This window comes from Vidua macroura, chromosome 6, assembly GCF_024509145.1.
Source record: "Vidua macroura isolate BioBank_ID:100142 chromosome 6, ASM2450914v1, whole genome shotgun sequence".
Classification (NCBI taxonomy): domain Eukaryota; kingdom Metazoa; phylum Chordata; class Aves; order Passeriformes; family Viduidae; genus Vidua; species Vidua macroura.
Genome location: NC_071576.1, coordinates 48,316,189 through 48,340,250, shown reverse-complemented (window position 1 = coordinate 48,340,250; position 24,062 = coordinate 48,316,189). Strand labels below are relative to the sequence as shown.

At 41.9% G+C, this 24,062-nt stretch overlaps 1 protein-coding gene across 1 annotated transcript in view; it reads right to left on the bottom strand.

Moving 5' to 3' along the window:
• Positions 1-16,405: 16,405 nt before the first annotated feature.
• The window catches only part of LRP5 (LDL receptor related protein 5), a 127,679-nt gene continuing 120,022 nt past the window's right edge, over positions 16,406-24,062 (bottom strand). The window contains exons 20-23 of the mRNA XM_053980215.1: positions 21,781-22,017; positions 20,308-20,447; positions 17,362-17,459; positions 16,406-16,861 (exon numbers count right to left, since the gene is read on the bottom strand). Coding sequence (XP_053836190.1) covers positions 16,600-16,861; positions 17,362-17,459; positions 20,308-20,447; positions 21,781-22,017 — 737 coding nt within the window. The 3' untranslated portion in view covers positions 16,406-16,599. The remainder of the gene's footprint in view (positions 16,862-17,361; positions 17,460-20,307; positions 20,448-21,780; positions 22,018-24,062) is intronic.

The following is a 24,062-nucleotide window of genomic DNA, read 5'->3' as shown; positions in this document are numbered from 1 at the left end:
TTCTATGATGTTGTTAATTTGACAGAGGTCGTGGAGGAGCCGCCATTCGTCCTTGCCTGGTTTTTTAACTACAAAGATGGGGGAATTCCAGGGAGATGTAGTTTCCTGGATATTCCCCCTTTTTAGCTGCTCTTTCACAAGCTCCTCAAGCGCCTTCAATTTCTCTTTGCTGAGTGGCCACTGCTCTACCCAAACTGGTGAATCTGTTTTCCAATTCAGTTTTTGGGTGGGGCGCTTCTCAGTGGCCGCTGCCCGAAAAAGCTGGGGGGTCTCAGGGATGTCAATTTTGACCCCCACTGGGCCATTAGGTCTCTCCCCCATAAGAGTTCCGTAAAACCTAAAACGAATGGACATACAGAGGCCAATTGCCCATTCGGTCCCTCAATTTGGACGACGCTCTTGGATTGTCTAGCTAATTGAATGCCCCCAACACTTTGAACGTGTCCAGCCACGTTTTGCAACTCCCAATGTGACGGCCACTCCCGGGTGGGAATGATCGTCACATCTGCCCCTGTGTCCAGAAGTCCATTTAAGGATTTGTACTCCCCCCTCAGTGTAATCCACATGAAATTTTTGGTTTCTCGGCCCCCAGTACCTGAGTCCAGGCAATGGTATGTTGGGTGTCTTTTTTTTGCTCCTGGTCCCACAGAGGCTCAGGCACCGGGATGGCCTAGGCGATGATTTGGCCCTTGGGCAGGTACACCGGTGGGTGATTTGGCTACAGTGCAGCCAAAGGACGAGTCTTCCCGGGTCTGATGACACTAGACCTGGGAGGATGTTGATATCAATAGGTGTATGCTTAGTGTCCCCAAGGATGACATACTACGGTTGGTTTTCCAAGTACAAGCTCTGTCAATGTCCACCGATACAAAGTGCCAGTTGGTGTTCCTTAGATGGAGGGACTCTGTCAGAGCCAACCTAAAGGGGACATGGGAAGAATCAGTAGTTAGTATAGGTTTTGGCTTATGTAGGTTTGTCAAGTCTAGTGAAGAAACGGTGTTAGGTATGATCTGAATCGACTCAGGCAGGCCTTGTTTGTCACTGTTAAATTTTGCTCCCCCCTCTGCAGATGATGTTGACCCTGCCTCACTTATATCGTTGCGCAGGGAGGGACTGTGCTCTTTTCCTAGTTTTTTGAGGGTCCCCCTTTGGGAGTGCCTTTCTGCTTTTGCTGGTCCCTTCTGAAATTAAAGAATTGCTGTCTTAATGGACAGTTAGGCATCCAGTGCCCTAGTTCTTTGCACAGATGGCATCGCTGATCCACTGAGAGAGGCCTCCAGTAGGTTTTCGGGGTGCGTGGTGACTGGTTGGCAGAAGGCAGATCAGGAACTTCCACAGCTGCTACCCTCCTCAGTTCCCCCTGTTTATGGCGTTGTGAGGTTGGCGTGATGGTGACTTTCCTAGAGCAGACTTCTAACATGGATTGCAGCATCAGCAGTGGATCAAGGGGCAGGCTCAGAATCGCTGCCTTGCACTGGTTGTTAGCATTCTGCCGAGCGAATTCTGTCAGGATTCCCTATCGCAGTTCTGGGTCCTGCACTTGGAGGTCCACAGCCTTGCTTAATCGCTCTACAAACTTTAGGAAGGACTCAGAGGGAGACTGAGTTAAAGGTAAGTAATTACCGATAGGGACAGCTGGGTGTAGCTCAAAGAACACCTTTCTTGCCGCCTTCGTGCTCTGCCAGAGAGCCCCCTTTGGGATCTTCGCGGCTTGCTTTTCCCCCTCCACCCATTCCCCTTCCATGCAAAGGTGGTTAATAGACAACACTGAATCATCATCTTCTACTGCCATATTTGGGTCAGACCACAGTGTGGGTATCACAGCTTTTACAGCTTTTTTCCAAGCTGCCTCCCAAATTAGAAACTCAGCTGAGGATAGTAAACATGAAAACAGCTGGTGGAGGTCAGCTGGAGTCGATACATTCCCTGAGAAAGTGGCCTTTAATAACCCCCCTAAAATATTCACTGTCCCTCCCGAATTCTTTTTGAGCTTTGCACAGCTCTTTGCTGGTCTGGTACAGGAGTGGGGACCATTGGGGTTGGGCCCTTCCATCCTGTGTAGGGACATAGGTAACCAGAGCAGCAGTAAACACGGGGGAGGATTCAGGGTTCTGGTTCCCAGGACCCCCCCACTGGAAACCTGAGTGTGGGAACTGGAAGTGGGTCGTGGGAGCTGTGGGAACAGGAGGTGATGTCAGAGGGGGGTGTGGCTAGGGCAATGGGAGGGGACACATGACTGGCAGGTCTCTGAAGGGGCAGGACCAGGAGGTGTGGTTTGGGGGGAGAAGGGAGGGGCTGGAGGTGAAGATGGACTGCAAGAAGAGGAGGGTTTCAGGGAGGAGTCAGGGGACAGGAAGGGGTTGGTTAATGGGTGGAAAGGGTTTTGAGAGGAGAAAGGGGTATTGTGGGAGCAAGGAGGACAAGAGGCGGGAACAGCCATGTGGCATCCTCCATCTTGTTCACTCCAGGGGACATTTTGAAGGGAATTGGATTCAGGAAGACTGAAATGGACGGAGGGTTTTCAGGACGGGGCTGTAAAATGCGGGGAAGTAGGGGGACAGGGAAGATCCCAAGCAGTCTGGCCAGGACTGCCCGGGCGGGGTTCTCGGGGATTCTGCAGGGAACCAGGGAGATGAAGGCAGTCCTGCGACATTTGTCGGGCTGCTCCCTTTAGAATCCCTGATTTAGGGCAAATGGGAGAGGGAAGAGGGCTAGGACAGGGAGAACTGGGGTTGAGTTTGTCCTTGGGTGGCTGTTCCTGCATTTTAGAGGAAGATCTTAATGTGTTTCTAATTTTCATTGCCAAAAAAAAGAAATTTGAAAGGGAGGAATCTCCTAATTGTAGTAATTAATTGCCTACTAAATCCCAAAACTCTAGATTGTGAATTTGGTTGGCTGAAACATTAGGAAAATGCAGGAACAACCACAGAACAAACTTCTTAACTTCCCTTTTTTCAAACTGGATCCCACCCCTGGCAAGGACACCCACAACTTGGTAGTAGACTCTGTTTTGTGAGACAGAGAGCTGAGCATCCATTGTGGCTGATGTTGAATCTGTCTATTAAAAACACACTACTCAGGGAAAAACAAAAGGAAAAGAGAAACCCCTGCCGCTGGCTGCCTGCTAAAGGTGCTGCGCAGTGAAGTGATAGCTACTGTAGTAGCAAATTCCTCTATAGGGAGAAAAGTTGGCTCTCTTCCCAGAAGATGACAGTGGAAGAGAGTGTAGAGAGGAGCAGGTGAGAAAGTTCCCCACCCCACCGAGAGAGAGAGAGCAAAGGAGGGGGAGAAAAAACATACAAGTCCGATGCCAACAGCAGGAAAGGAAAGGTCCCAAGTAGTGTCCTCCTTGGAGAACCGACCACCGTGGTGCCCCAGTGGCTACCAGTTCTGTCCCCAGGAGCACTAGCCACCAAAACGGAATCTGCTGCTACTGGGGTAGCTTGCCAGCCATGAGACAAAGTCAAATTCAGGGCGCTGCTGAAGGGTAAGTCCAACAGGACGTCCAGTTGTCTCCTCCGTGGGGTCTGGCGATGACCTCAGGCCCCATGTTGTGCACCAAGCTGCTGCCATGCCCAGCTGAAGCCCCCTGGCTTCACCTGCCCAGCTGTGGCACAGACAGCTACAGGGGACACTCTTCTGTATCTCCAGGAGAGTCGGGGAACGGCTTGGACTGAGCGCTTCGCTGTCGGTCCAGTATGGAGGAGACACAGCATCCAAGGAGATAATAAAGGAGCCAACTCAAGGCTGGGGAAGCAAACTTGGTTTTAATCCAGGCTCTGAGAAGCTCCAAACACCAGGTGATCCAATAGCCGAGAGCCCTCTCTGCACTCCGGCAACAGTTTAAATATGGGGGTGGTAACAGGGGGAGGGAAACCCCCATTAACCAATGGGGGGATTTGAGGGAGTGGAGGATGAGGGGATAGACAGGTACAAAAACCAATGGGGGAAGCTTGAGGGAGGGGCCCCTTGCCCCCATCCAATCACTTGATGCCCAAAGTAGAAGAATCTGGAAGAGAGGGATGGGGAGCCGAGTGATGGACAAGGCACCAAGGGAGGAACAGAGGGATGACTAAGAAGTTTCAGGGAGATTGACATTGAGGGTAGAGGCGGGAAAACTCAGGGCAGAACCATTGGCAGGAAATGGGGAGTTAAGGGACAAACCATTACAGAACAATTATAAAAATGTAAAAACACAACACAACAAAAATATTCTATTCCTTCGACATCTCTCCTCTCCATTTTTTTTTTTTTTTTGTGAGTGCAAGCTGGAAAGCCATCCTATGCTTCTTCAGGTTTTTCTTCCCCAACCTTAAATGCACTCATGGCAATGAAATCCAGTCTTCTGTTGTAAGACTGAGAAGATTTTGTCCCTACATTGATATAAAAAAAAAGGCAGGAGATCGTACTCCTTTAAAATGTCTTTATTAAAGTGACCAGTTTGGGTGGGGGCCCGACAGGTCACGCGCACGCCGCCACTGCTTCCCGGAGTGGCATGGAGGAGGAGGAGTGCAGCTTTGTCCTCTTTCTGCACAGGCAGAGCCAGGGATTCCCTCCTCATGGGAGTGGCAGGATTCCGCAGTCTGAATTGTGGTCAGGGGTCCTCATTCTAGCAGGCATCTCTGCTGGTTAGAGTGAGACATTAGAAAGGTTCCCACAGACACTAGGACTAATTGCTCACCCTTTGCAGTAGTTTGAGTCCTTTGATTTCATTGTGGCTCACTGTTTTAGGGGTTTTTAGTGCTGCATTTGGCGTGTTTCTTCATTTGCATACTGCCTCTGATGTCACTTCCTCCTCACAGTCCCGGGTGCCATTTTCTAGGAAGCAGCAGGGGTGAAACCCAACCCAACGGAAAGGGATTTCTAACAGGAGATGAGCAATAGGTAATTAACAGGGGATGAACAAGGGGTAATTAACAAGGAATGAACAAGGGGTAGTTAACAATGGGGTGAACAATGGGTAATTAACAATTACTTAACAACCGGCCATAAGGTAACACTTTATAACTTTTGAGGAATAAGCAATTTCTTATTCATAACATACATCTGCTACTGTCTTTACCAGGTCTAACCTCTGAGAAGTACTTCTGGAACAAGATGGGATTCTAGATGTTTCCTTGTTGGCTGCATCAGGAGCCAGGATCCTGGCTCCAGGATCTTGAAATAAACTAGACTCTTCAAATGCTCAATTCACAAAACCTACCCTCAGTTCTAGGTGGAAACAAGATACCAAGTTATAAAACGAGACAAAATACAGTATCTGTCACAAGGCCCAATTTAGGACAGGATGCATATATTATTCAATCTCATTCATTACCAATTCCTGATTTTTCAGGTCTGGTCCTTCAAGCAAGTTTACAAGTAAAGACAAGTGGGTTCCAACTCAGCTTTCAATTGAAGTGTGCTGCTTCGTCCTCTACAGATACAGCAGTCAGCTTTCCACATTTTAGAATCTCAAACTTGGAACTTCCCTGAACCCTGTTTGATTCTTCCTGAGTTTGCCCACACACAGCATTTCATCCCCCAGGTAAGACTGTTCCCCAGGAACTGGGTGTAACACACAGGTCCTCTGACCACTTGCTTACTTTGCCTCTAACTTTAGACTTCAGTGTTTCATGGATACAGCATCCAGAACTGCAGAGGGAAGGGGTAAGAATGAGGACTAAAATCCATTAAATACTCACATATCTGCCAGGGGTAAGCTTAATATTCAGGTTGAGAAATGTAAAACACCTGGGCTTCAGTTTATTGCTGGCTCCTGTAGCATATCAGGCATTAACAAGAAGGAATGGGAACTGAATGGGAAGAAAACCTTTTTCCCTTTTTCCCTCACTTCTGAGAAGAAAGGGTTTCTTTTCCAGTCAGGGAAAAGTGTGGCAGGCAGAGGGAAGCCTTCCACCATTGGTTTTCAATATCTCAGCCTTGGCGAGCATTGTGCATGTAAATTACCCCCTCTTTGTCCACTTTTTTACACTTTTGTTACACTATTGTTACACTGTTGGTGGTGGTGGTGGGGGCACTGAATTGGAGAGTACTATTCCTAAACCATGACAGCACCTCAGCTCATGAGCTCCCCCTTACCTGAGCATTTCTGTCTGGTCTGGATCCAGGGAATCCAGCTACTGAACACTTTGCCACTCTGTTCCCAGCACCTGGGCTTTTGGTACAACAACCTACAACAGGAAAGAGAAGCTAAGGATATCAACCCTTCCAAATGCTACAGGCTATGTATAGCATTGGAATTGACAAACTTTTGAAGCCTGATGCCCAAATTCTATTCTCATTTTTAATGACTGCCTATGTACAATGACTACAGTAAAATGAGCATAAGCACTAAATTTTGTGCTTGTATCCTTACAACCTAGAAGGAATTCAGATAGCTATGAGAGAAATTGTCTAAGAATTAAGTCCTAATTAATCCTGTAACAATAATCTGGTAAGCCAAATTAAAATACAATGGAAAGTATTGTCCCTGTTCTCATGAGTTTTTCTTATACCCTAGGCCATGCAAAGTTCAGTAACAAACATCGCTCCCCAAGTAAGAGATTGTCAATGCTGTTGCTAGCCCTTAAAACAGATTTATTGCCAAAGTAGCTTTGCCTTTGGGAAACTGTAACAGAAGGCATTAACCCCAATAAGGGCAAGCCTAGATCCTGTCTTTACAGTTTGTCCAGAATATATGTGAACTGTTGACATTTTTCCATTCCAAAAGCCACTCTAGCTTCAAGCCTATTTCCTATTCATGTTAATTACAGACAAGAGACTAGTCTCTAATTGCAAGAGAAAATTCAAGACCTTATCCTGCCCTTGCCATGCCTCTTCCAGCTGTTGTGTTTTGTGAAGAATCCATCAAAACCCAAACTGGCCAGACCCAAGTAAATTGCCTGTCCTAATCTTCACTGTAGCTGTGATCTTAGCCAGCTGATCTGGCAATACCCCTTGCAGTTACGATCCTCACTTCATTTCTTCAGTATACTCAGAGTCCAGCAATTAGCCTGGCTTATCAAGCCTCCATTTCTCAGATGCTACCTTTGTCTCCAGTCTTAATTATAGACAAGTGCCTTTTTGTGATGCCTAAAACCACAACAGCATTGGCTCCTGTGCACACCAACCCTCTTTCTATCTGTGCTTTCTGAGCACAGCAACCAGCAACCACCTGCCCTCCTCAGTGGAAGGTTGTGTGCAGCTCTGTGCTGTCAGCAGGGATGTGGGCAGCCTGCTGCAGTGCTGCTCATGCAGAAACCACACAACATGCACTGCCTTCCCTCCACCCTGCTCTCCAGAGCACCACCCAAGGCCTCAAAGGCTGCCCCACCATTCCCTAGCCATTCACTCAAAGGACAACCTGCATTAAACCCCTCAGAGCACAGATGGGTGAAAAACAACCAAATCTGTCCTAAAAAGCATTAGTTTCACATGAATTCCTCCCCCACAACTCTACATGGGCTTTTTGGCAGTGTGTGGGCACAGTTAGCTCACTGTATTGGGTCTGCCTGGCATGGAGCTCATGTTCCCAGGTCAGCTCTCATGGTGCTGTGCTTTGCATTGTTGGTAACACCCCAATCAGTGTTTTGGCTGCTCCTGAGCAGTGCTCCCACAGCACCAGTGCTGTCTCTCCAGCAGTAACCCCTCACCAGTAGGTTGGGGGGGTGGGCAGGATCTTGGGAGGGGACATCTCCCACACTGACCAAAGGGATATATTCCATGTGACACGATGTCTGCTCAGCAATAAAAGCTAGGAGAAAGGAGGAGAAAGGAAGGGCATTAGTTATTTATGATGTTTGCCTTGTGGAGCAACCACCATGTCTATGGAAGCTTTGAGGCTGGCATAAAGCATGGAAGGAGATGCATGGAGCTGAATTGTTTAGAACCAGGCTGTTCTTGAGCACAGCTGTGAGCCACCCATGCTGTGGCAGAATGCATTTCAACCACTTTAGCACTTCCTAGCACATCCAGACACAGTTATTCACTTCAGTCCTCAGTGATGCTGCACAAAATCAGCCAACACTTTGCTCTGCCCCGCCACAGACAGTAACAGCTGGGGCAATTTTGTAAAAGATCAGGACCAGTAGATTTGGAATTAGGCACCCTTCCCTGTGACCACAGGTTCAGCCCTGGGAATGTATTCAGATTCTGTTCAGACAAATTATGTACCATAGCTTAAGAAATCTGTAAGCTCTGGGAGTGTAAGGCTACAAAGATCCATCCAGACAGGTGAGCAAGCTTTTCTGGAGCAAAAAGAAAATACTGTGTCCTCTGGTTTCAAGAAACATCTGGGATTAAGGCACTGGAGAGTCGGAATGGTAAGTATGATGTGCAGAAATCTGTATTATTGTGTGTATCAGACACATCCCTGCAACCAGCCAGTGTCAGACAGGGTCCACTCCAAGAGGACCTTGTGCATCTTACAGGAGAGAAAGCCTAGCTACAGCCAGGAGTTCCAGAAAAAAGAGTAGGGCTGTTCTGCTTCATGCCATATGAAATCCTAAAATCTTTCTGTACTTCTGGGTAATTTGGTTCAACTTTTCTAACACAATAGGATGATGCAAGGCCTGTTCCAGGCTGAGCAGAGCACCAGAAGTTCACATTTGTCATTTTCCTTCAAGCTACAAATCCATCCTAATCAGAGATGGTATAAATCACTAGGTGTAGGCAGTCATCATATGGCTGCTCCAGGCTCCATTTATATGAAGCATTATTAGCAAGGATAATGTGACTAAGAGGAAAAATCTTGTGACATTTTCTGGTTCAGTATAATGCAAAATCTGGAAGAACTTTGTAGGAAACAAGCAGGTCTCTGAATGTGTATGCTCTATTTTTTCTCTAGCCTGGAAAAATCAGAAGAAACAGAACTGGACTTCACCATGACTGCTGATGACTGCTCAGGAACACTTCAGTCTGAGTCCCATCTAACCAGCACACAGGAAAAGGGGTATCTCCACTAAAAATCATTTTGACTTCTAGATTAAATCTCACAAATCTGAGACCACCAATATTGACTGCACAAATCAAGACAAAACTAGACTCAATGGAACTAGTTTTCAAGTATATTCACCATAAAAAAAAAGAAGTAATTTTTTAAAAAGTTTACTTTGACATCCTATAGCATCTGTTCAAAAGATAAAATACAATTAAAAAATAAATACAGATCAGATCTGGCCTAGTCAGAACAATTGAGATTGTTCCTGTTATGAACAGTTTCCAGGTGTTCCCCAGAGACGCGGGCAGGGCTTTCCTAGTTCCCATGGCAACACTAAAAGAAAACTACTAACTCTAGCTAAGTACCGATATTGAAATGCTAATTAGCTAATTGCTCTGTTTGTTTTCTCTAAACTACCTGGCCTCCCACCCCTCCACGCTGCCATTCTGGGACTAACATGCAAATAAAAACCCCTTAGGATCATGGGAGTATTTTTAGGAGATAAGAATGAATATAAATCAAAAACTGAACACAATAGAGGAGTCTAGACAAATGCCCTAGCTGAGGAAGAGGGAAACACATCCCCTGATTGACTGTTAACTGTCGCCATCACCTAAGAAGGAACAGACTATATTAGGCTCTTAGGAGTAGGGTGATAGAGAGACAGAGAGCCCTGGTGCTGCCACCACGGAAGGAGCGGGGACAGCTGCTGCTTGGGACTCCAGTGACAGACTCTGCACGCCTCCTTCCTTTCGGCTGCCTGGGAAAAGCTATGACCGCGGGGGCGAGCTCTGCGTCGAGCCCCCTGCCCAGCTGATCTTTTTAATAAAGAGCTGAACATTAATAAAGGCATTAGCCCTGTTCATTTCAGTTCCTATATAGTGTAACAATTTTTGTAAGGTCATGATGCTGACAAACTTGTGGTAAGTTCTGTAGCTAACAACTCTAATTCTAAAGGTGATTTGCTTTCCGGCTCTCACTGTTGTTGTACATTTTAAAATTAAAACCAAGGAGACAGCACTATCCTTATCTTAAATAGTCTCTAAAACAGTTGTGATGCTGGCTGGTTGTCTCTACTGTAGGTGATGGAACAGTTTTGATCATAAAATGGCTGCTAAGCATTTATTTTTAAAACATTTATTATAAAACAAAATCCACATAATCTATAGTACAAAAGCAGAGTCTGTTATCTGTACAAATATTTATACAAAATACCAGTTACTCCAAACAAGCCTTTGGTTTTGTTAACATAAAGAAACAATCCAGTTTCATGACCAGAAAATTGTTAACATACAATGGTCTGAAGTGATGACAGCCTCAAAGATTTTTTTACAACAGTATTACCAAGTCATTTGTGTGTTAGAAGGCCATGCTTGGAAAATTAATTGCTAAAGACTTTCTGTAACACAATAAAGATTTTATGACGCTAATGAAAATTGTGACATGCTGAAAGCAGCGTTAATTTAATCCCCACACATGTAAATATCAGTTACTGGCATTTTTTTTTAAATGCTGCGTATTTTTGACAGATATTGGGATGTCTGTTGAAATAGATATGAATATATAAATCAAAGTTAACTTGAAAGAATGCATTTGAAAGGAACTCCAATATATTACAAATTCAAAACTTGCATGCTCTATAAAAAATTCCAAAATGGTAAGCTTTCAGTTAGTTCCACTTGTGGCTGTATGTATTTTAACTGAAGAGAACCCTAACAATAATACAAAGCTTTGTTAAAAGCAGCAGAGTACAATCTACATTTTTTCCCCCAGTTTATATGTTAATCTGTTTAAAATACACAAGGCACTGAAGTATTGGGTTTGGTTGTCTTTTGAGGTAACAAATGCTACAAAATGATACACATGTAAAGCTGCAATTATTAGACTGTTCGTAGAATACACAATTTAATATAAATATAAAAAGATTATGTGTGGGTTATATAAAAGTTCTTGGTACTCTTTGTATATTCCTGTACATTTACAATAGCAGCAATTGCGATACAAGTAGGTGAGTAGGGAAGCAGTCTGGGTTAGACTTGTGTTTATGATACCCCCAAATTTCACACAGCCATCCTCCCATTTTCAACACTTTGTTTTACCTCCACAGGCTGATGCATATACAACTATTTACAGGCTGCAGGATCTTTGTACGAATCAAACGGGAATGTGGCTCCCGTTGTCAAGCAGCCAGCCCAGGAATGCTGTCACCAGAGCGGCCTCATTCTTATTTACAGAAAGGTGCATCAGTGGGAGCACTCGCTTTTCAGAGGTGTCAATGGCGCTGAATTAGTCTGTCACTTAAGCTGTCAAACTTGCTTTTCTCCTCTGACAAGTCCTTCTAAGCACATTCTCTGCATGTGTTTTGTCGATATAAACCGACCCGTTTAGGAATTGTCATTATAATCTTCTATCCACCAGGATTCTGTGTTGGCTGGTGAGGACCTAGCCCTGAGATGGGCTGCAACAAGGTCTGTGGTTCATGCTGGGAACAGCCAGGATGTTGCAGCTTGTCACAGGTGTTTAAAAGCACTGTCAGCATGTCAGGACATGGCACTTTGAAGGATTTTGTTGTGGAATGCAGAAGACATATCAGACTGGTTTCCATCATTCCTATCAGCAGGCTTAACATGGATTTAAAATATATTTTACCTTTTGGGTTTTTTTTTTTTGCCTTACAGGGAGTATGATTCTATGTGAAAAAGCCCACAGCATAGCTGGCCAACCTCAAAATAAACAAATGAAAGAAAATCACCCTTCAGAAAATCTAGAGTAAGTTCTCAGGAAGGAGAGGTAGAAGACCTAACAGAATTGAAAATATCTATGCCTATTAAATATTTATTTTATTGTGTAGTAAATACCTTAAGCTGTTTAGCTAAACTTACAACTTCTGTAGAAAGGGAGTTTTATATACAGTGATGAACAGAAAATGTTGCAGTACCTAAGGGAACAGCAGCAGAAACAGCAGACACCTCTCAGTGTAGGGTTCAGCCTTCCATGCATCTCTTATTGACAAGGCAAATTTACAAGGATTTGTAAATACAAATTTACTTATAATTGAGTCACAACACATAACAACCACCAAATGACTGAGCTGTAAACAGTTATCTTCGACTGTGGCTTGTCTAAGGCTCTGTCCAAGCATGGACTCTTATAAAATATTCTTCAGCACTGTAACAGCAAATATACTGCTTCCAATTCAGGGCTCTGTGCCAGCATGGAGTGCATGTTATTAATTATTGGGAACATGCTTGCCTTCTATTTTCATTTCCCGACATTAATGGATATAATTTGTAGTACAACTGTAAGCACAGTTACTCATTTGGACTGACTCAACATAAACCCCAACAAAATTACAGAAGAGATCTGCTTCCAAAAATTCTTGAGGCCAACAGGACACACAACTTTTGTGATGTTTAACTGAGCACACTTGTGAATTATCAAAACATGCTGGAGAGGCTCTGAGGAAGGGCAGACAAGAGCCCTCCCCAGCAAAGGGATCTGACCTGGCAGGCCACAGAGGAGTGACATCAGCCCAGTGTGACCAATTCTTACTTGAGTGCTCCTCCTTCCAAATCCTTTTCCACTGTTGTGCACAGAATGTCAAAAGCCCCAGAATCCAACGGCACCAGTTGGCATAAAAATGGTGAGAAAATCACGAGCCCTGGACCTTGCACATGACATTCTAGATAACAGGTGGAAAACAGATCTAGGGTAAACAAGCCTGGAGATTTCCAGAAAGCCCATCCTAGGTCTGTAAAACAGGTATTGAGGGAACAGACCATTTTGTTGTTACTTTGAAAAGAATCAGAACTTTTAGGTTCTGATTAGTGCCTGTACCTTTGCAAAGCACAGAAATTAAGGCTTATTACTAAAAATCAATACCATTATTCCAAAAGAATTTTGTTTCCCACTCATTTCTGCCTTCCTCTTTAGAATATGTTGATAATGGCATAATCACATTTTTAGACACAGAACATTCTGTACTATAACACTATCCTGAAGAAATTATTATTTGTCATATATACAGTGCTCTCCAGTGATCTGTCCAGACAGAAGAAATCTGAGTAAGAAATCTAAGTAAGGCAGCTGGGATAGAGCTCATAAAGTTTCCTCAGACTCATCCAGAACAAATTCACTACCCCTATTTATTAAAATTTAAAGATGCAGTGGCTATAATCTAGTCTAGCTCAAGTCAAGTTATAATTTGCACAAACTGTTCCTTGAAATGAAGGAATCCTTGACTGTCAATGATTACTTGTCCATTTACCTTACAGCCTCACACTGCTGCTACACCTGCCCTGCAGGACAGGTAAGCTGCTCTCTGCTGGGCCATCTGTCCTTTAAATCTAACACAGAATCAGCCATATCATTTGCCCATTACTGGCTGCTCTCCAGATACCACTCCTTATTACACCCCGAGTTGTATCAAGTGCTAATATGCAGTCACAATGGGCTTGGAAAATAGTGGTTGAAATCACTGATTCAAGTACTCACTAGCTCACACAGGAAGCTGAATCACATGTATCCCTCTGCAGGTTATTAGGGTAGAAGTCTTAAAATGTCTCAGTCAGCTTTCTCACAGAAAACTTCTGAGTTATTAAAACCATGCTTAAGCCTCACCAAAATGCAACTTTCCCTCGCACATTTCCTATTAATCCCTGAACTACCAGAATTTCTCATATGCACTCTCTAATTCCTTGCAAGTCCTTCTCTCATCCTTATCTAGAAGAAAACAGCACCTATTTTCTATGTTTTAGCCTGAAAGTTCATAGGATGGAAACCACTAAGAACACAATGGGATATTCTGAAAAGAAGTAGTTCCTGTTGCTCAGATTTTCTTCCTGGTCTTTTCTAACACCAGGAGTGCAGTAATCCTTTTAAAGTATATAGTCTATAGCAATCAAAAATAATATTTAGTATTTAAATGTTAAGATGCTAAATTTGTATACAATTTTTTTTTTAAAGGCTTTTAATGTCAGTAATATGGAGCGGTGTGGGACTTTGATTTTCATCACCAAACTTCAAGTGCCTCAGCAAACATCAACAGCAAGAGGCTATGAATGTTCAACTGAAATAAAAATGTACACTTAATTCACCCAATTCAGCAAATGCTTCCTTCCTTCTTAAAACCTCAGCTCCAAAAGAATGTGACTCTTAAGCTAGTTCAACTCTCAGTAAAAATGCTAATTTTCTTGGATTCAATTCCACTGTTTCTAATAGGATACAAATCTTCAGATGGAGTGGTCAGGATTCTTCTAGTTACCGCTCTTAAAAAAGATCAGTGATTTAATGAAAAAAAATTAAGTAATTCTTCATCCAGTGTCATCACAGGAATACAGGAAAATGAACGTGGTATATCTCTAAGCTAGAACTGTGACATGAAACAACTAATGAATTCATTACAAATAGTGAATAGTTATCAAGCAGAAAATTATGTATGATATTAAATTGGACTACGAACTACTGTAATGCAGAACAAATACTCTTTTACTCAATTCATGTGGCACATAAAATATCCTGTGGATGTATATTCCTATTTTAGTTAATTGAAACATGATCACATGAGAATTGCTTTCTTTCAACAAACCATCAGTTCAGAGAGTGGCTAAGTCACTCCAAGAGTAACAAACTGTGACCTTGCCCATCCCAGCATAGTACAAAATTGCTAATGTTCATAGAGGAAGAGGAAAGAACCCATTCTTCAACTCCATTTCTGTACTCTTCTCTATGAAAAATCATCCTCTTTGTGCTTAATTTCTCAAAAATTTAGACATGAAGGTAGTAAAAGCTACTTTAGGAGTTTTAGTAACACGCCAGTGACATCACAAATGCTATCCTTGAACTATGCAGACAGGAAAAACAGATCTGAAAACACAAAGTGGATCAGAACACTATGGTCCCAGGCCTTCCACCACCACAAGAAAGACCTCTCTCCTGGAGCTGTAGGGTTTCTCTGATGTGCTCTCAAATAACTTGTTTAAAAGACCCAAAGCCAAGATAAGTTCAAACAAGAAAAAATGTTCATTGTTGCCATCAATATTAAAGCTGTTGAAGGCCCAACTCATCTGTTACTGAGCAGCTGCAGAAACAGGTGCAAGTTTGCATATTCAGAACTTCCCTCAGATGTCCCAAGCAGGCACTCACATTATCATCACCAGTGCTGAATTTATAAAGTGCCATAAAATACCCAATCCCTTTTGCTACAGAGAAAGAGCAATTAAAGCAAAAATTTGTCTTCTGAATTTGAAAGGGACTGATTCTAGCTCCCCCATTCCCTAATTTTTTTTTTTTTTTGGTAGGAATGGGAACAAGCACTTTGTTGATCTTGATGTCCTGAGGTTACAGCAGTTTGTACAAGTTAATAATTTTTATATCAACATGATTAGAAAATAAGTATTTGTCTTTTCTCCCTCTTCTGTTCTTTTTTCTACCTATTTCTAAGTCTGAATCATGTGGCAAAGTTTTATGAGATATGACTAAACTGATTTTTGATTTGAGCTATGCGGATACCATTTTTCTACAAACACCAGTTAAAACCCAAACAACTTTCCTCATTTGAATACAAGTGACCATTTTGTTCCACTTTGGAAAATTAATATTAAGAGATGAAGCAATTTTCTGATCAAGTCAACACAGGTGAACACCTCAGAAATCTGGCACAGTGATTACAGGACTTTTGAGAAAAAGAAAACTAGCATGGTGTTTTAAGAAGCAGCTGACTATTACAGCTTCTTCCCAGACAGTCACCAAAGCTTCACAAGGAAGATGAATGATCTTGGTTGCATCACTATTAAAATGGTGAGTCTGACCCAACCTGCCGTTTGTTGAGCTTAGCTTAAATACCACTTCAAACTTGACCATTGCTGTCACCCACAGGTCAGTACAAGTGCTTCTGCTACCATTCACCCAGTCAAGTAGGAAACTGGTTGGGCCTAAACCAAATTTTTTAGGACTGATCTCATTTAGCCTGAATCAGTTACAGAATTGGCCATGTGCAGAGTGCCACTGCCATAAGGTAGGACGTGATGCCTGTGGGTTTAGTTAACATGGAAGGTTTGGCCAAGAGAAGTGTTCTTTCAGTTCAATGCTAAGCAGATGGAGAGGGAGGTTTGAAATTCAGGTCTTGGCACTCAAGTTCTGCTGGGAAGCATTCAGCTCACCTGCAAACAGGAGCACCTAAGGGTTGTGATCCTGCACGTTTTCTTCCAGTGGTGGGGCAGGGATGATACTGACAATTGTATTTAAATGTTTTTTTTTTTTCTCTAGGAGTAAGCCTGCATCTTTCTTTAGATGACCCCCCTCCCACAAGCCACTTAGTTTTCTTATCTCATGAGTTCTTTTTAACAAAAAGAACTACATACACTTTTTGCATGTAAAAAGGTGACTTAAAAATGTGGAAAGTTTCAACATTCCCTCCCCAAATCCTTTGGAGACTGAGTCAGTTACATGATTTCAAAACGGCAAATATGGCACAAAGAATGGAAATTAAGTTAAAAAAAATCAATTTTATAAATATTCTTCCTCTGTACAATTTTTCACAGCCCCACCCCTCCCCCCCATTTTTATTCACATTTTGTTTTGTTTAATTCCCACCCAGATTTATTTTTAAATCATAAAATATATATTTTAAATCTGTTCATATTTTAAAATATTTACAGGAAAAGTTCCTTCTGTTGAGGTCACGAAGAGTCTGTACAAGGAGAGGGTGGAGGGGGGTAGAGGTGAAAATAGCTTCGTTCCGTGGCAGGAGATGGAGGGCAGCTTTCTTCTGCCGACATGTACTGACTGCGAGGTGTGGGTGGAGGGGGATAAGGGTCTGAGTCTGAATTTAAATCTATATAGTATTTGTTGGCCTTCCATCGACTCGTGGTATAGTCACTGTCACAGACATCTGTGCTGCATGGGGTTGTGGGTGGAGCTATCCCTCGTATAAGGTACGGCCTGCACAAAAACAAAAAAGAAGAAAGCACATGCATTAGTTGCAATCTGGGGAGAAAAGAAGGAAAAAATAAAGAGATTTAACAGCTTAGCGTGTTCAGTCAAGATGCCTGCTCATTAATACTACGTGAGCCTTAATTCAGACTCTGAGAGAAATCCAACAAGTACCTGAACTGTGTCAATTTTGAATGCCACAACTACCCTCAGCCAGCAGCACATTCTTCCAGCCCCTAACCTACCAAAGGAGACCACTATGACCATATAGCCCAGTCACTGACAAATAGGCTTACTCATGAAAGTTTTAAGATAAGCTGAAGAAAAAGAGCAGAAAACACCAACCTCTATACAGGATGCTCAGGGACTGCTACATAGAAATATAATGTACATAATTTGAATGGTCATTTATTAAGAGAGGAAAAGATTTTTAAATGAACTCTGAACAAGATCTAGAATGAAAAGCAGATAAATAGAAGATTTAGCAAACCTTTTTATCTGAACTGTACCTGTAAGATCTTGTGTTTGAAGGAATGTTTGAGGAATAAAACATCTCTGCATTGTATAAGGAGCGATCGGTAGCTGGGGAAGGAGGAGGGTTCAAAATCTAGAAACAACAGGAAAAAGAAGTGTGAAATTTTGGGTTAACTATACAATTTTACTTAGATTGAAAATAGTATTTATGCCTTCATCTTGTCATTCATCCTTATTCTACTTTGCTTTCGTAGGTGCTTGGATGTGTTAATGCATTTTTAAAGATCACAGATATTCATTACAAGATTTACTTTGGACTTAGGTACTGTGCAGATCTTCAAAGTTCTCAGTACAGGGAATTTTCTTCCTTGCCACATCTGTTATTATGCTGGAAGGCTAGAATAAAGCTGGAAATGAGACCCAGTTTGGCTGAATCTGAGTGCACTTCCTTGGACATAAGTACTGATAGCATCCTCAGCAGATGCTATTGGAAATAAAGTATGTTCAACTCCCAGACCCTAAACATGTCCCCGGTCAATAGTAGGGTCAGGAACCCAAGTTCCTTTACTATAACTAATAAAACCCCATCCTTCCCTGAATGCTTCATTTTTACTCTTGTTCTGTAAACATATCATTGGCAGAGTTCACAATGCAAAAAGCCTATGAGCTAAAAAATATTTATAGCCCATCTGTGTGTGCATATAGACAGCATACACACATATGGCTCAGCTATGAGTGCTTACACACGGTTACTGGTAGCCTTCACACAGGGAAAAAGTTTAGCAGGCTTCAAAATTATTTAGGATTCTTCCACCATCAAGAAGCTGAACCTCTGACACAGCCTCTTGACACTGGCCTAAACCTAAGAAAAGTATTTTTTTCTCTTCCAGTGTGGAAAATGACACCATTGCTGTTGATTGAGCCTTGCTACTCATGTGCACATCTTGTACACTGCCTGCCCTGGGCATTCGGCCAACTCATGGCCTGCCCCATTGACCATCCTTCCTCTGCCTCTGCTCTTCTCCCACAAAAACACTCGAAAATCACTGGAGTGTAGATCATTGTTTGGGTCTTCACAGTGCAGCATCCAGCAAAGTGATTCCTGACCTTTGAGCTCACTGTCACTTATACTGACAAGCCCTGCGCCCAGATTCATGTGAAGGGAGACAAGCTTGAACACCCCCCCTTTGCCAGCTGTGGGGAGTGATGAGGAACTGCCCCAAGAGGATCTTTCAGAAATCTTCTTCCTTGGAGAAGCACTGCATACTACTTGTGGATTCACTCCTATTGACACCCTGAGCTGCATCAGTACCACTTCATGTTGAGACTAACTACAGCAAACAGTGTCAGCCAGGATGCCTGTAGCCAGGTTCTCAGGTATATAAACTGGCATAACTTCATTGACACTGATTCTTTCCTAGTCTCTATTTACTGGAGCACCTCTCAGTACCACTAAGATGTGTTAAACAAACCAAAAAAGCCAAGAAAACGAAGATGCTCAGAAATGTCCTTTTGATTATTATTATAAAGCTGAGTAATTAGCTACCAGGCAGAACTCACCAAAATATTTGGATTAAGCAGTACCTTAATGTAACAAAGCCCTTGCAATAGCTTCCCTCTAGGAACCCAGCATGCCTTTCATGAAGGAAATGCTGGTATCATCCCTGCAGGCCCTGGCTGACATAGCAAAGTGTGGAAAAAGAAATCCCAGCAACAGTCAGATAAACTTAGGCCAGAAGTCAAATGGAAGAGTTGATATTTTGGCTGACACAGATCCCATAGAATCACACAGGCAGATCACACTTGGGCTTCTTTTCTCTTTAAAGTTTTATTTAAGTAAGTGTTTTTTCTGTTCATCCTTTTTAGCATGGTACTGACACATCAATCAGGTCTAGCATGAAATTGTTCAAAACATTACAGAGACACTGGTGATGCATGAGACAGGCTAAATTAGAAGGGCTGCCGAGTTCCTGAACATCTGCTTCTTGATGGCTTCACAATGCAAGAGGTAAGTACATATTTTACCTTACCAACAGATAAGCTCTTTTCCATTTTTGCCCTTCTTAAAGGGAGAGAAAGTACCTTTGTAACTGGCCAAAATGCTATCAATCAAAATGCCCACACAGAGCATAACAGCTTATGTGTAAACACAAATGCATGTATACCCACACAGTGTGTAGGCTCCTGATTCGATACTACACAAAAATCCCCTCCATAGCTGGCAGATCAACTCTGGCAGCTTGTTGTGTGTGCCTAAAAGCCAATGGATGTATTGCTCAGAAGCACAGTGGAAAAAAACTGTCATGACAAAATATGCTGGCAAACAGGAACCTTTGTGTGTCTCTCGTACATATTCGGAGAGGACTCTTTCCATTCAGAATATACATGTTGGAATTTGTGAAACTGTGATATGAGGATGAGAATTCTGTCACTTCTAACACTCAAAAGTCAGAAATGCAGCTAAATTATAGCTGATAAAATGCATGCAAAGTAACCTCTGCCTCACCCTGCTGTACCAGTGTTTTCCCCCACTGCATGCACTTGGTTTTCTGAATCAACAATCGATGCTTGATCTAAACAGCAAGTCAAGCTTATTTCATGCACATTTGTATTCCAGTCCCCTTTAATTTTGCTTGCCTTATTATTTCATGTGTGCCTGCAGCATTAGGCAGTGCAAAATGTCGTTGGGCCACAGCCATCAAGAGTTAGGGAAGAACATAGGAGGTGGCATCTCCAAGGGAAGAACAGAAGTGTCCAGGAACAAACCAGCTGAGTAGCACTCTGATAACAAAACATTTTGGACATCACAGAGCACTGTATAATCCTTATGGACTACAACAAAGCCCTTTTGTGAAGTTGAGCAGTGTCCAAATGGGCCTGCATATCATAAACAGTAACAACCCGGAGTTGTTAACATTTACTTAGTAAACACAAAGTTTCACCTTTCCTTTCTTCAGAAGCAGGAGATACTTTAGACATACCTGTGGATAGAAAGTGGCTTTAGTGCTGGATGAGCTGCTTGAAGATGCTCCAGTAACATGGTTTCTGTCATACAATGGGGCACCACTGCTTCCTCCCATGAGACTCATGGAGCTAATCATGGACTTTCCACAAGAGATGCCTGCATTGAAACAGAGAGGAAAACAAGGTTAGACAAACCATGGTGTTATCTATCAATGCCAAACAGAAACCAAACCCCTAGCTTTGCAAACCCATGCAATCATAATGGTTGTCATACCTTGGGAAGAGTGCTTTATGTAAAAACTTCAGGATTATAAGGAAGGACACTTTTTGTAGTGAAAACATTTCACCCTGAGACCACCTATTGTCTCACTGCAGCACTGAACTCACAACCTACTATCACACTGACAAGAAAGGAATCTTCAGAACAGCTGATCCAAACTGTTCATCCAAATTAACAAAGAAATTTTCCAATTAAACAAACTTAGGCAGTTGCAAAAAACAAACAAACAAACAAAACAAAAACAAACAAACAAAAACCAAACAAACAAAAAAAAACCCACAACACCAAAAACCACAAACAAAACATTATACAAGGCCCAAAAGAAAGAAACAAGCTTGAGACCTCCAAAGTTTGAATTTCCATTGCAAGAAATTCAATTGCAAGTAAATGAATAACTGCAAAACTCAAATATTTTTATTAAAAATAATCACAGCTGAAATTGAAAAGCAGCAGAGACAAAAGGAAGGAAACCTGAGTTAGAGGAAAATGGAAGACATCATTCTCCAATCTGCTTTACTACAATATACTTTAACTCAGACAATTAGTTTTCAGCTTCTTCCTGTCAGACTAATCAGTGCTAATGTAAGAGTTTTAAGTCTGGGAAGTCTTCAGAACTTTTCTTTTCAAATGCAGGAAGTATTTATTACAAGCAGAGTACGTATTTGTAATCATCATTCATGATTATATATCCTTCTCATAAATGCCATGGTATTAGAAACCTGTCTTTAGAATTAACATAAATAATAAGATTTTCAGCTGTTGTAACTTGTCACAACAATATGGATTAGAAAAAGCTAACAAATATGAATGACAATCAGAATGACAGCTTGGTTTAGCACCTACAGAAGTACAGATGAAAACCACTGATACTTGCTTTAATTAAAAAAGCTTTAGTGTGAAGTTAAATTTAAAACATCCCTGCAAAGATTTCACCTGCAATTATTTCATCCTCTAATTTTATTTCCTACCACAAAAACTTCTTGATAACCATAGTAACATAATTTAAGCAGGAATAGCTGACCATAGCCATTAAAGTGCAAGAAAGGCAAATAGATCTTACATATTTGATTCAAATGACAGATTCATCCCAAAACCACCGAGCAGATCAACATCTAATTTCTGCTCTTTGAAAACTCCAGCAGCCTTAATCCTGTGTAATACTTGAAATCCAGGCAATTGAATGGTACTGATTAGATGCAAGCACCCTTACCAGTAAAAGTGCCATGTTGAGAGCTTCCTGGAGCGATAAAATTGAGAGGGACGTGGGGGGTACCACTGACATACTCATGTGGAAAGGGACTATTGGGCCCGGCGTAGCGCTGGCACACCACCCGCTGGCAAACAAAGTACATTCCTCCCATGACAAAAAGGGACAGTATTATCCCAATGACAGGACCGATAGCACTGCTGTGTGGCTGCGACTCATCTGAGGCTGGCTTCGATTTTTCTAGAAAGAGAGGAGAAAATTAAACACAGTCATTAAACATGGAGCAGTGTACATGCTGCTGCTCTGGAGCTCATTCAGCAGATCAGTCAGCACACAGCTATTCACACAGTGCCTTTAAAAGCATCTGCATCACACTCAGGCATCTGTAACTCCAAATATTCTGATTCAGTACACAAGACTTCATGCTTCCTCTTCCCCTCCATACAACAGTATGAGTAAAGTACTCTTCTTTTTGTCTAGCAATTTATCTTGTAACAGGATTACTTATCTTGATAGAACAACAGTCTAGAAAGTTTCCTTTTCTTCCCCGCTCTCCAAAGTCAATGGGTCAAAAATAGAGGATACTTATAAATGTTAAGTCCTTAATCAGAGAGGACTGCTCTCTCAAAAGCCATTTGGACGAGAAATAACATGAAAAATCAAGAAAATTTATCAGTAGGGAAGCTACCATATATACTAAGCAATGGATGTCTTCCTAGCTAATATAGGTCTTAAAGCAGAATACTTTTCCTTCCTAAAATATGACTTGCTTTCAAAGAAACCCCACCTTACAAATTGGAAGGAAAACACAATCCAAAATATCTCAAATACTTTCTTTACTCATTATTTTTCCCCTTATGTAGCCAAATGTTAAACAATAAAAAGTGCTGCAGTATTTGAGATGAGCTACACCTCACATCTCTCCCTGATTATGGGTAACACATTGAAAATTCTTGCCAGATAAATCTGACACCTCTCTGTTTTTCACATCTGCAATGGTCATCAGGGAAAGCAAATTTTTCCATGTGATTCATATGTTTATAATGTTATTCTTTAACACATACTAATAGATACATTCAAAAAGTGAAGAAATCAAGATAAACGTGTCCAAATTTTACATGCTCAGTTCTAACTACAGAACCCTTCCCCCTTGATGAAGTCATAAGAAGTGAAAGGGTTCATATAAGATTCAGGCCTTCACTTAATAAAATTCTTCTCCAGTGGTTCTGGTTTCCACTTCAGCAGAAGGGAATGAAAAACAACTGAAATTGGAGAAGAAAGATAAAGGAAAGACAAAGATCTAGCAATAAACTCTTAACAGCTCAGCATCCAGAACTTATTTCTGTCTTTAAATCTTTATGTTTTTTTCACACTTATTAGTGCATGACAACTTTTATGTCAGCTAAGGTCCTAATTTTCAAATAGTCAGATTAGTTCAGCCATGATACCAGAAAAAAAGCAAAGCCAAAATTAAAACATGTTCCCAAATTAGCTATTTTAAAACACACAATTGTAATTTTGGTTAAACCTAGCTTCTTTTGAATGCAAGATCCTTATCTAAAAGGTAGCAATCATTTTCATTCCCTACTTGAGTTCTTTCCCTCGGTCAAGTGGGAAATCACAGAATGCTCTGTTCCACAAAGAGGTCCAGGAGACAATCCTATATCCTATGTCTACATAAAGACACATTTAAATCAGTTAAGACCTAATTGCAGGACTGGACCCAAAATGCAAACAGGAAGCAGGTGTATTAACTTGGCAGCATGAAAGTTTGCATGCTGCATGAAGAAACTGAGGAGGAAAAAAAAAAAAAAAAGAAAAAAAAATGCCCTTATATTAATCAGGGAATTGGAGGAACTGGATGAAAGCTGAAGAGATAAATGGAAGATGTGGGAGAAGCATCTTCAGTCTGAAATTTCCAACAGTTTCTGTCTCCATTCTTTTAGCCTTTTTTTCTATTTATAACTAGGGCTCCTTTCACCATTCTTACTCATGAATACACTTTTCCTTGCAGTATCCACCATGAAGATGGAAGGAAGAAACAAGGCTACCTTGGACCAAACCTGGCGAGCCCTCCTCCCATCCCAGTAGAGGCACAGCTTCTGACAACTGGTGCTTCAAAACGTGACAAGATCTAAGATATTAAAAACTTCACAATCTGCTAAGACTGGTCCTATAGGCAATGTAAGTGCAGCATTTCTCTACAAAACCCAGTGCAAGCTATTTGTTCAGAATGAACTACAGACAGACCAGCACATCTATTTGCTTTTACTCTAAAATGCTTT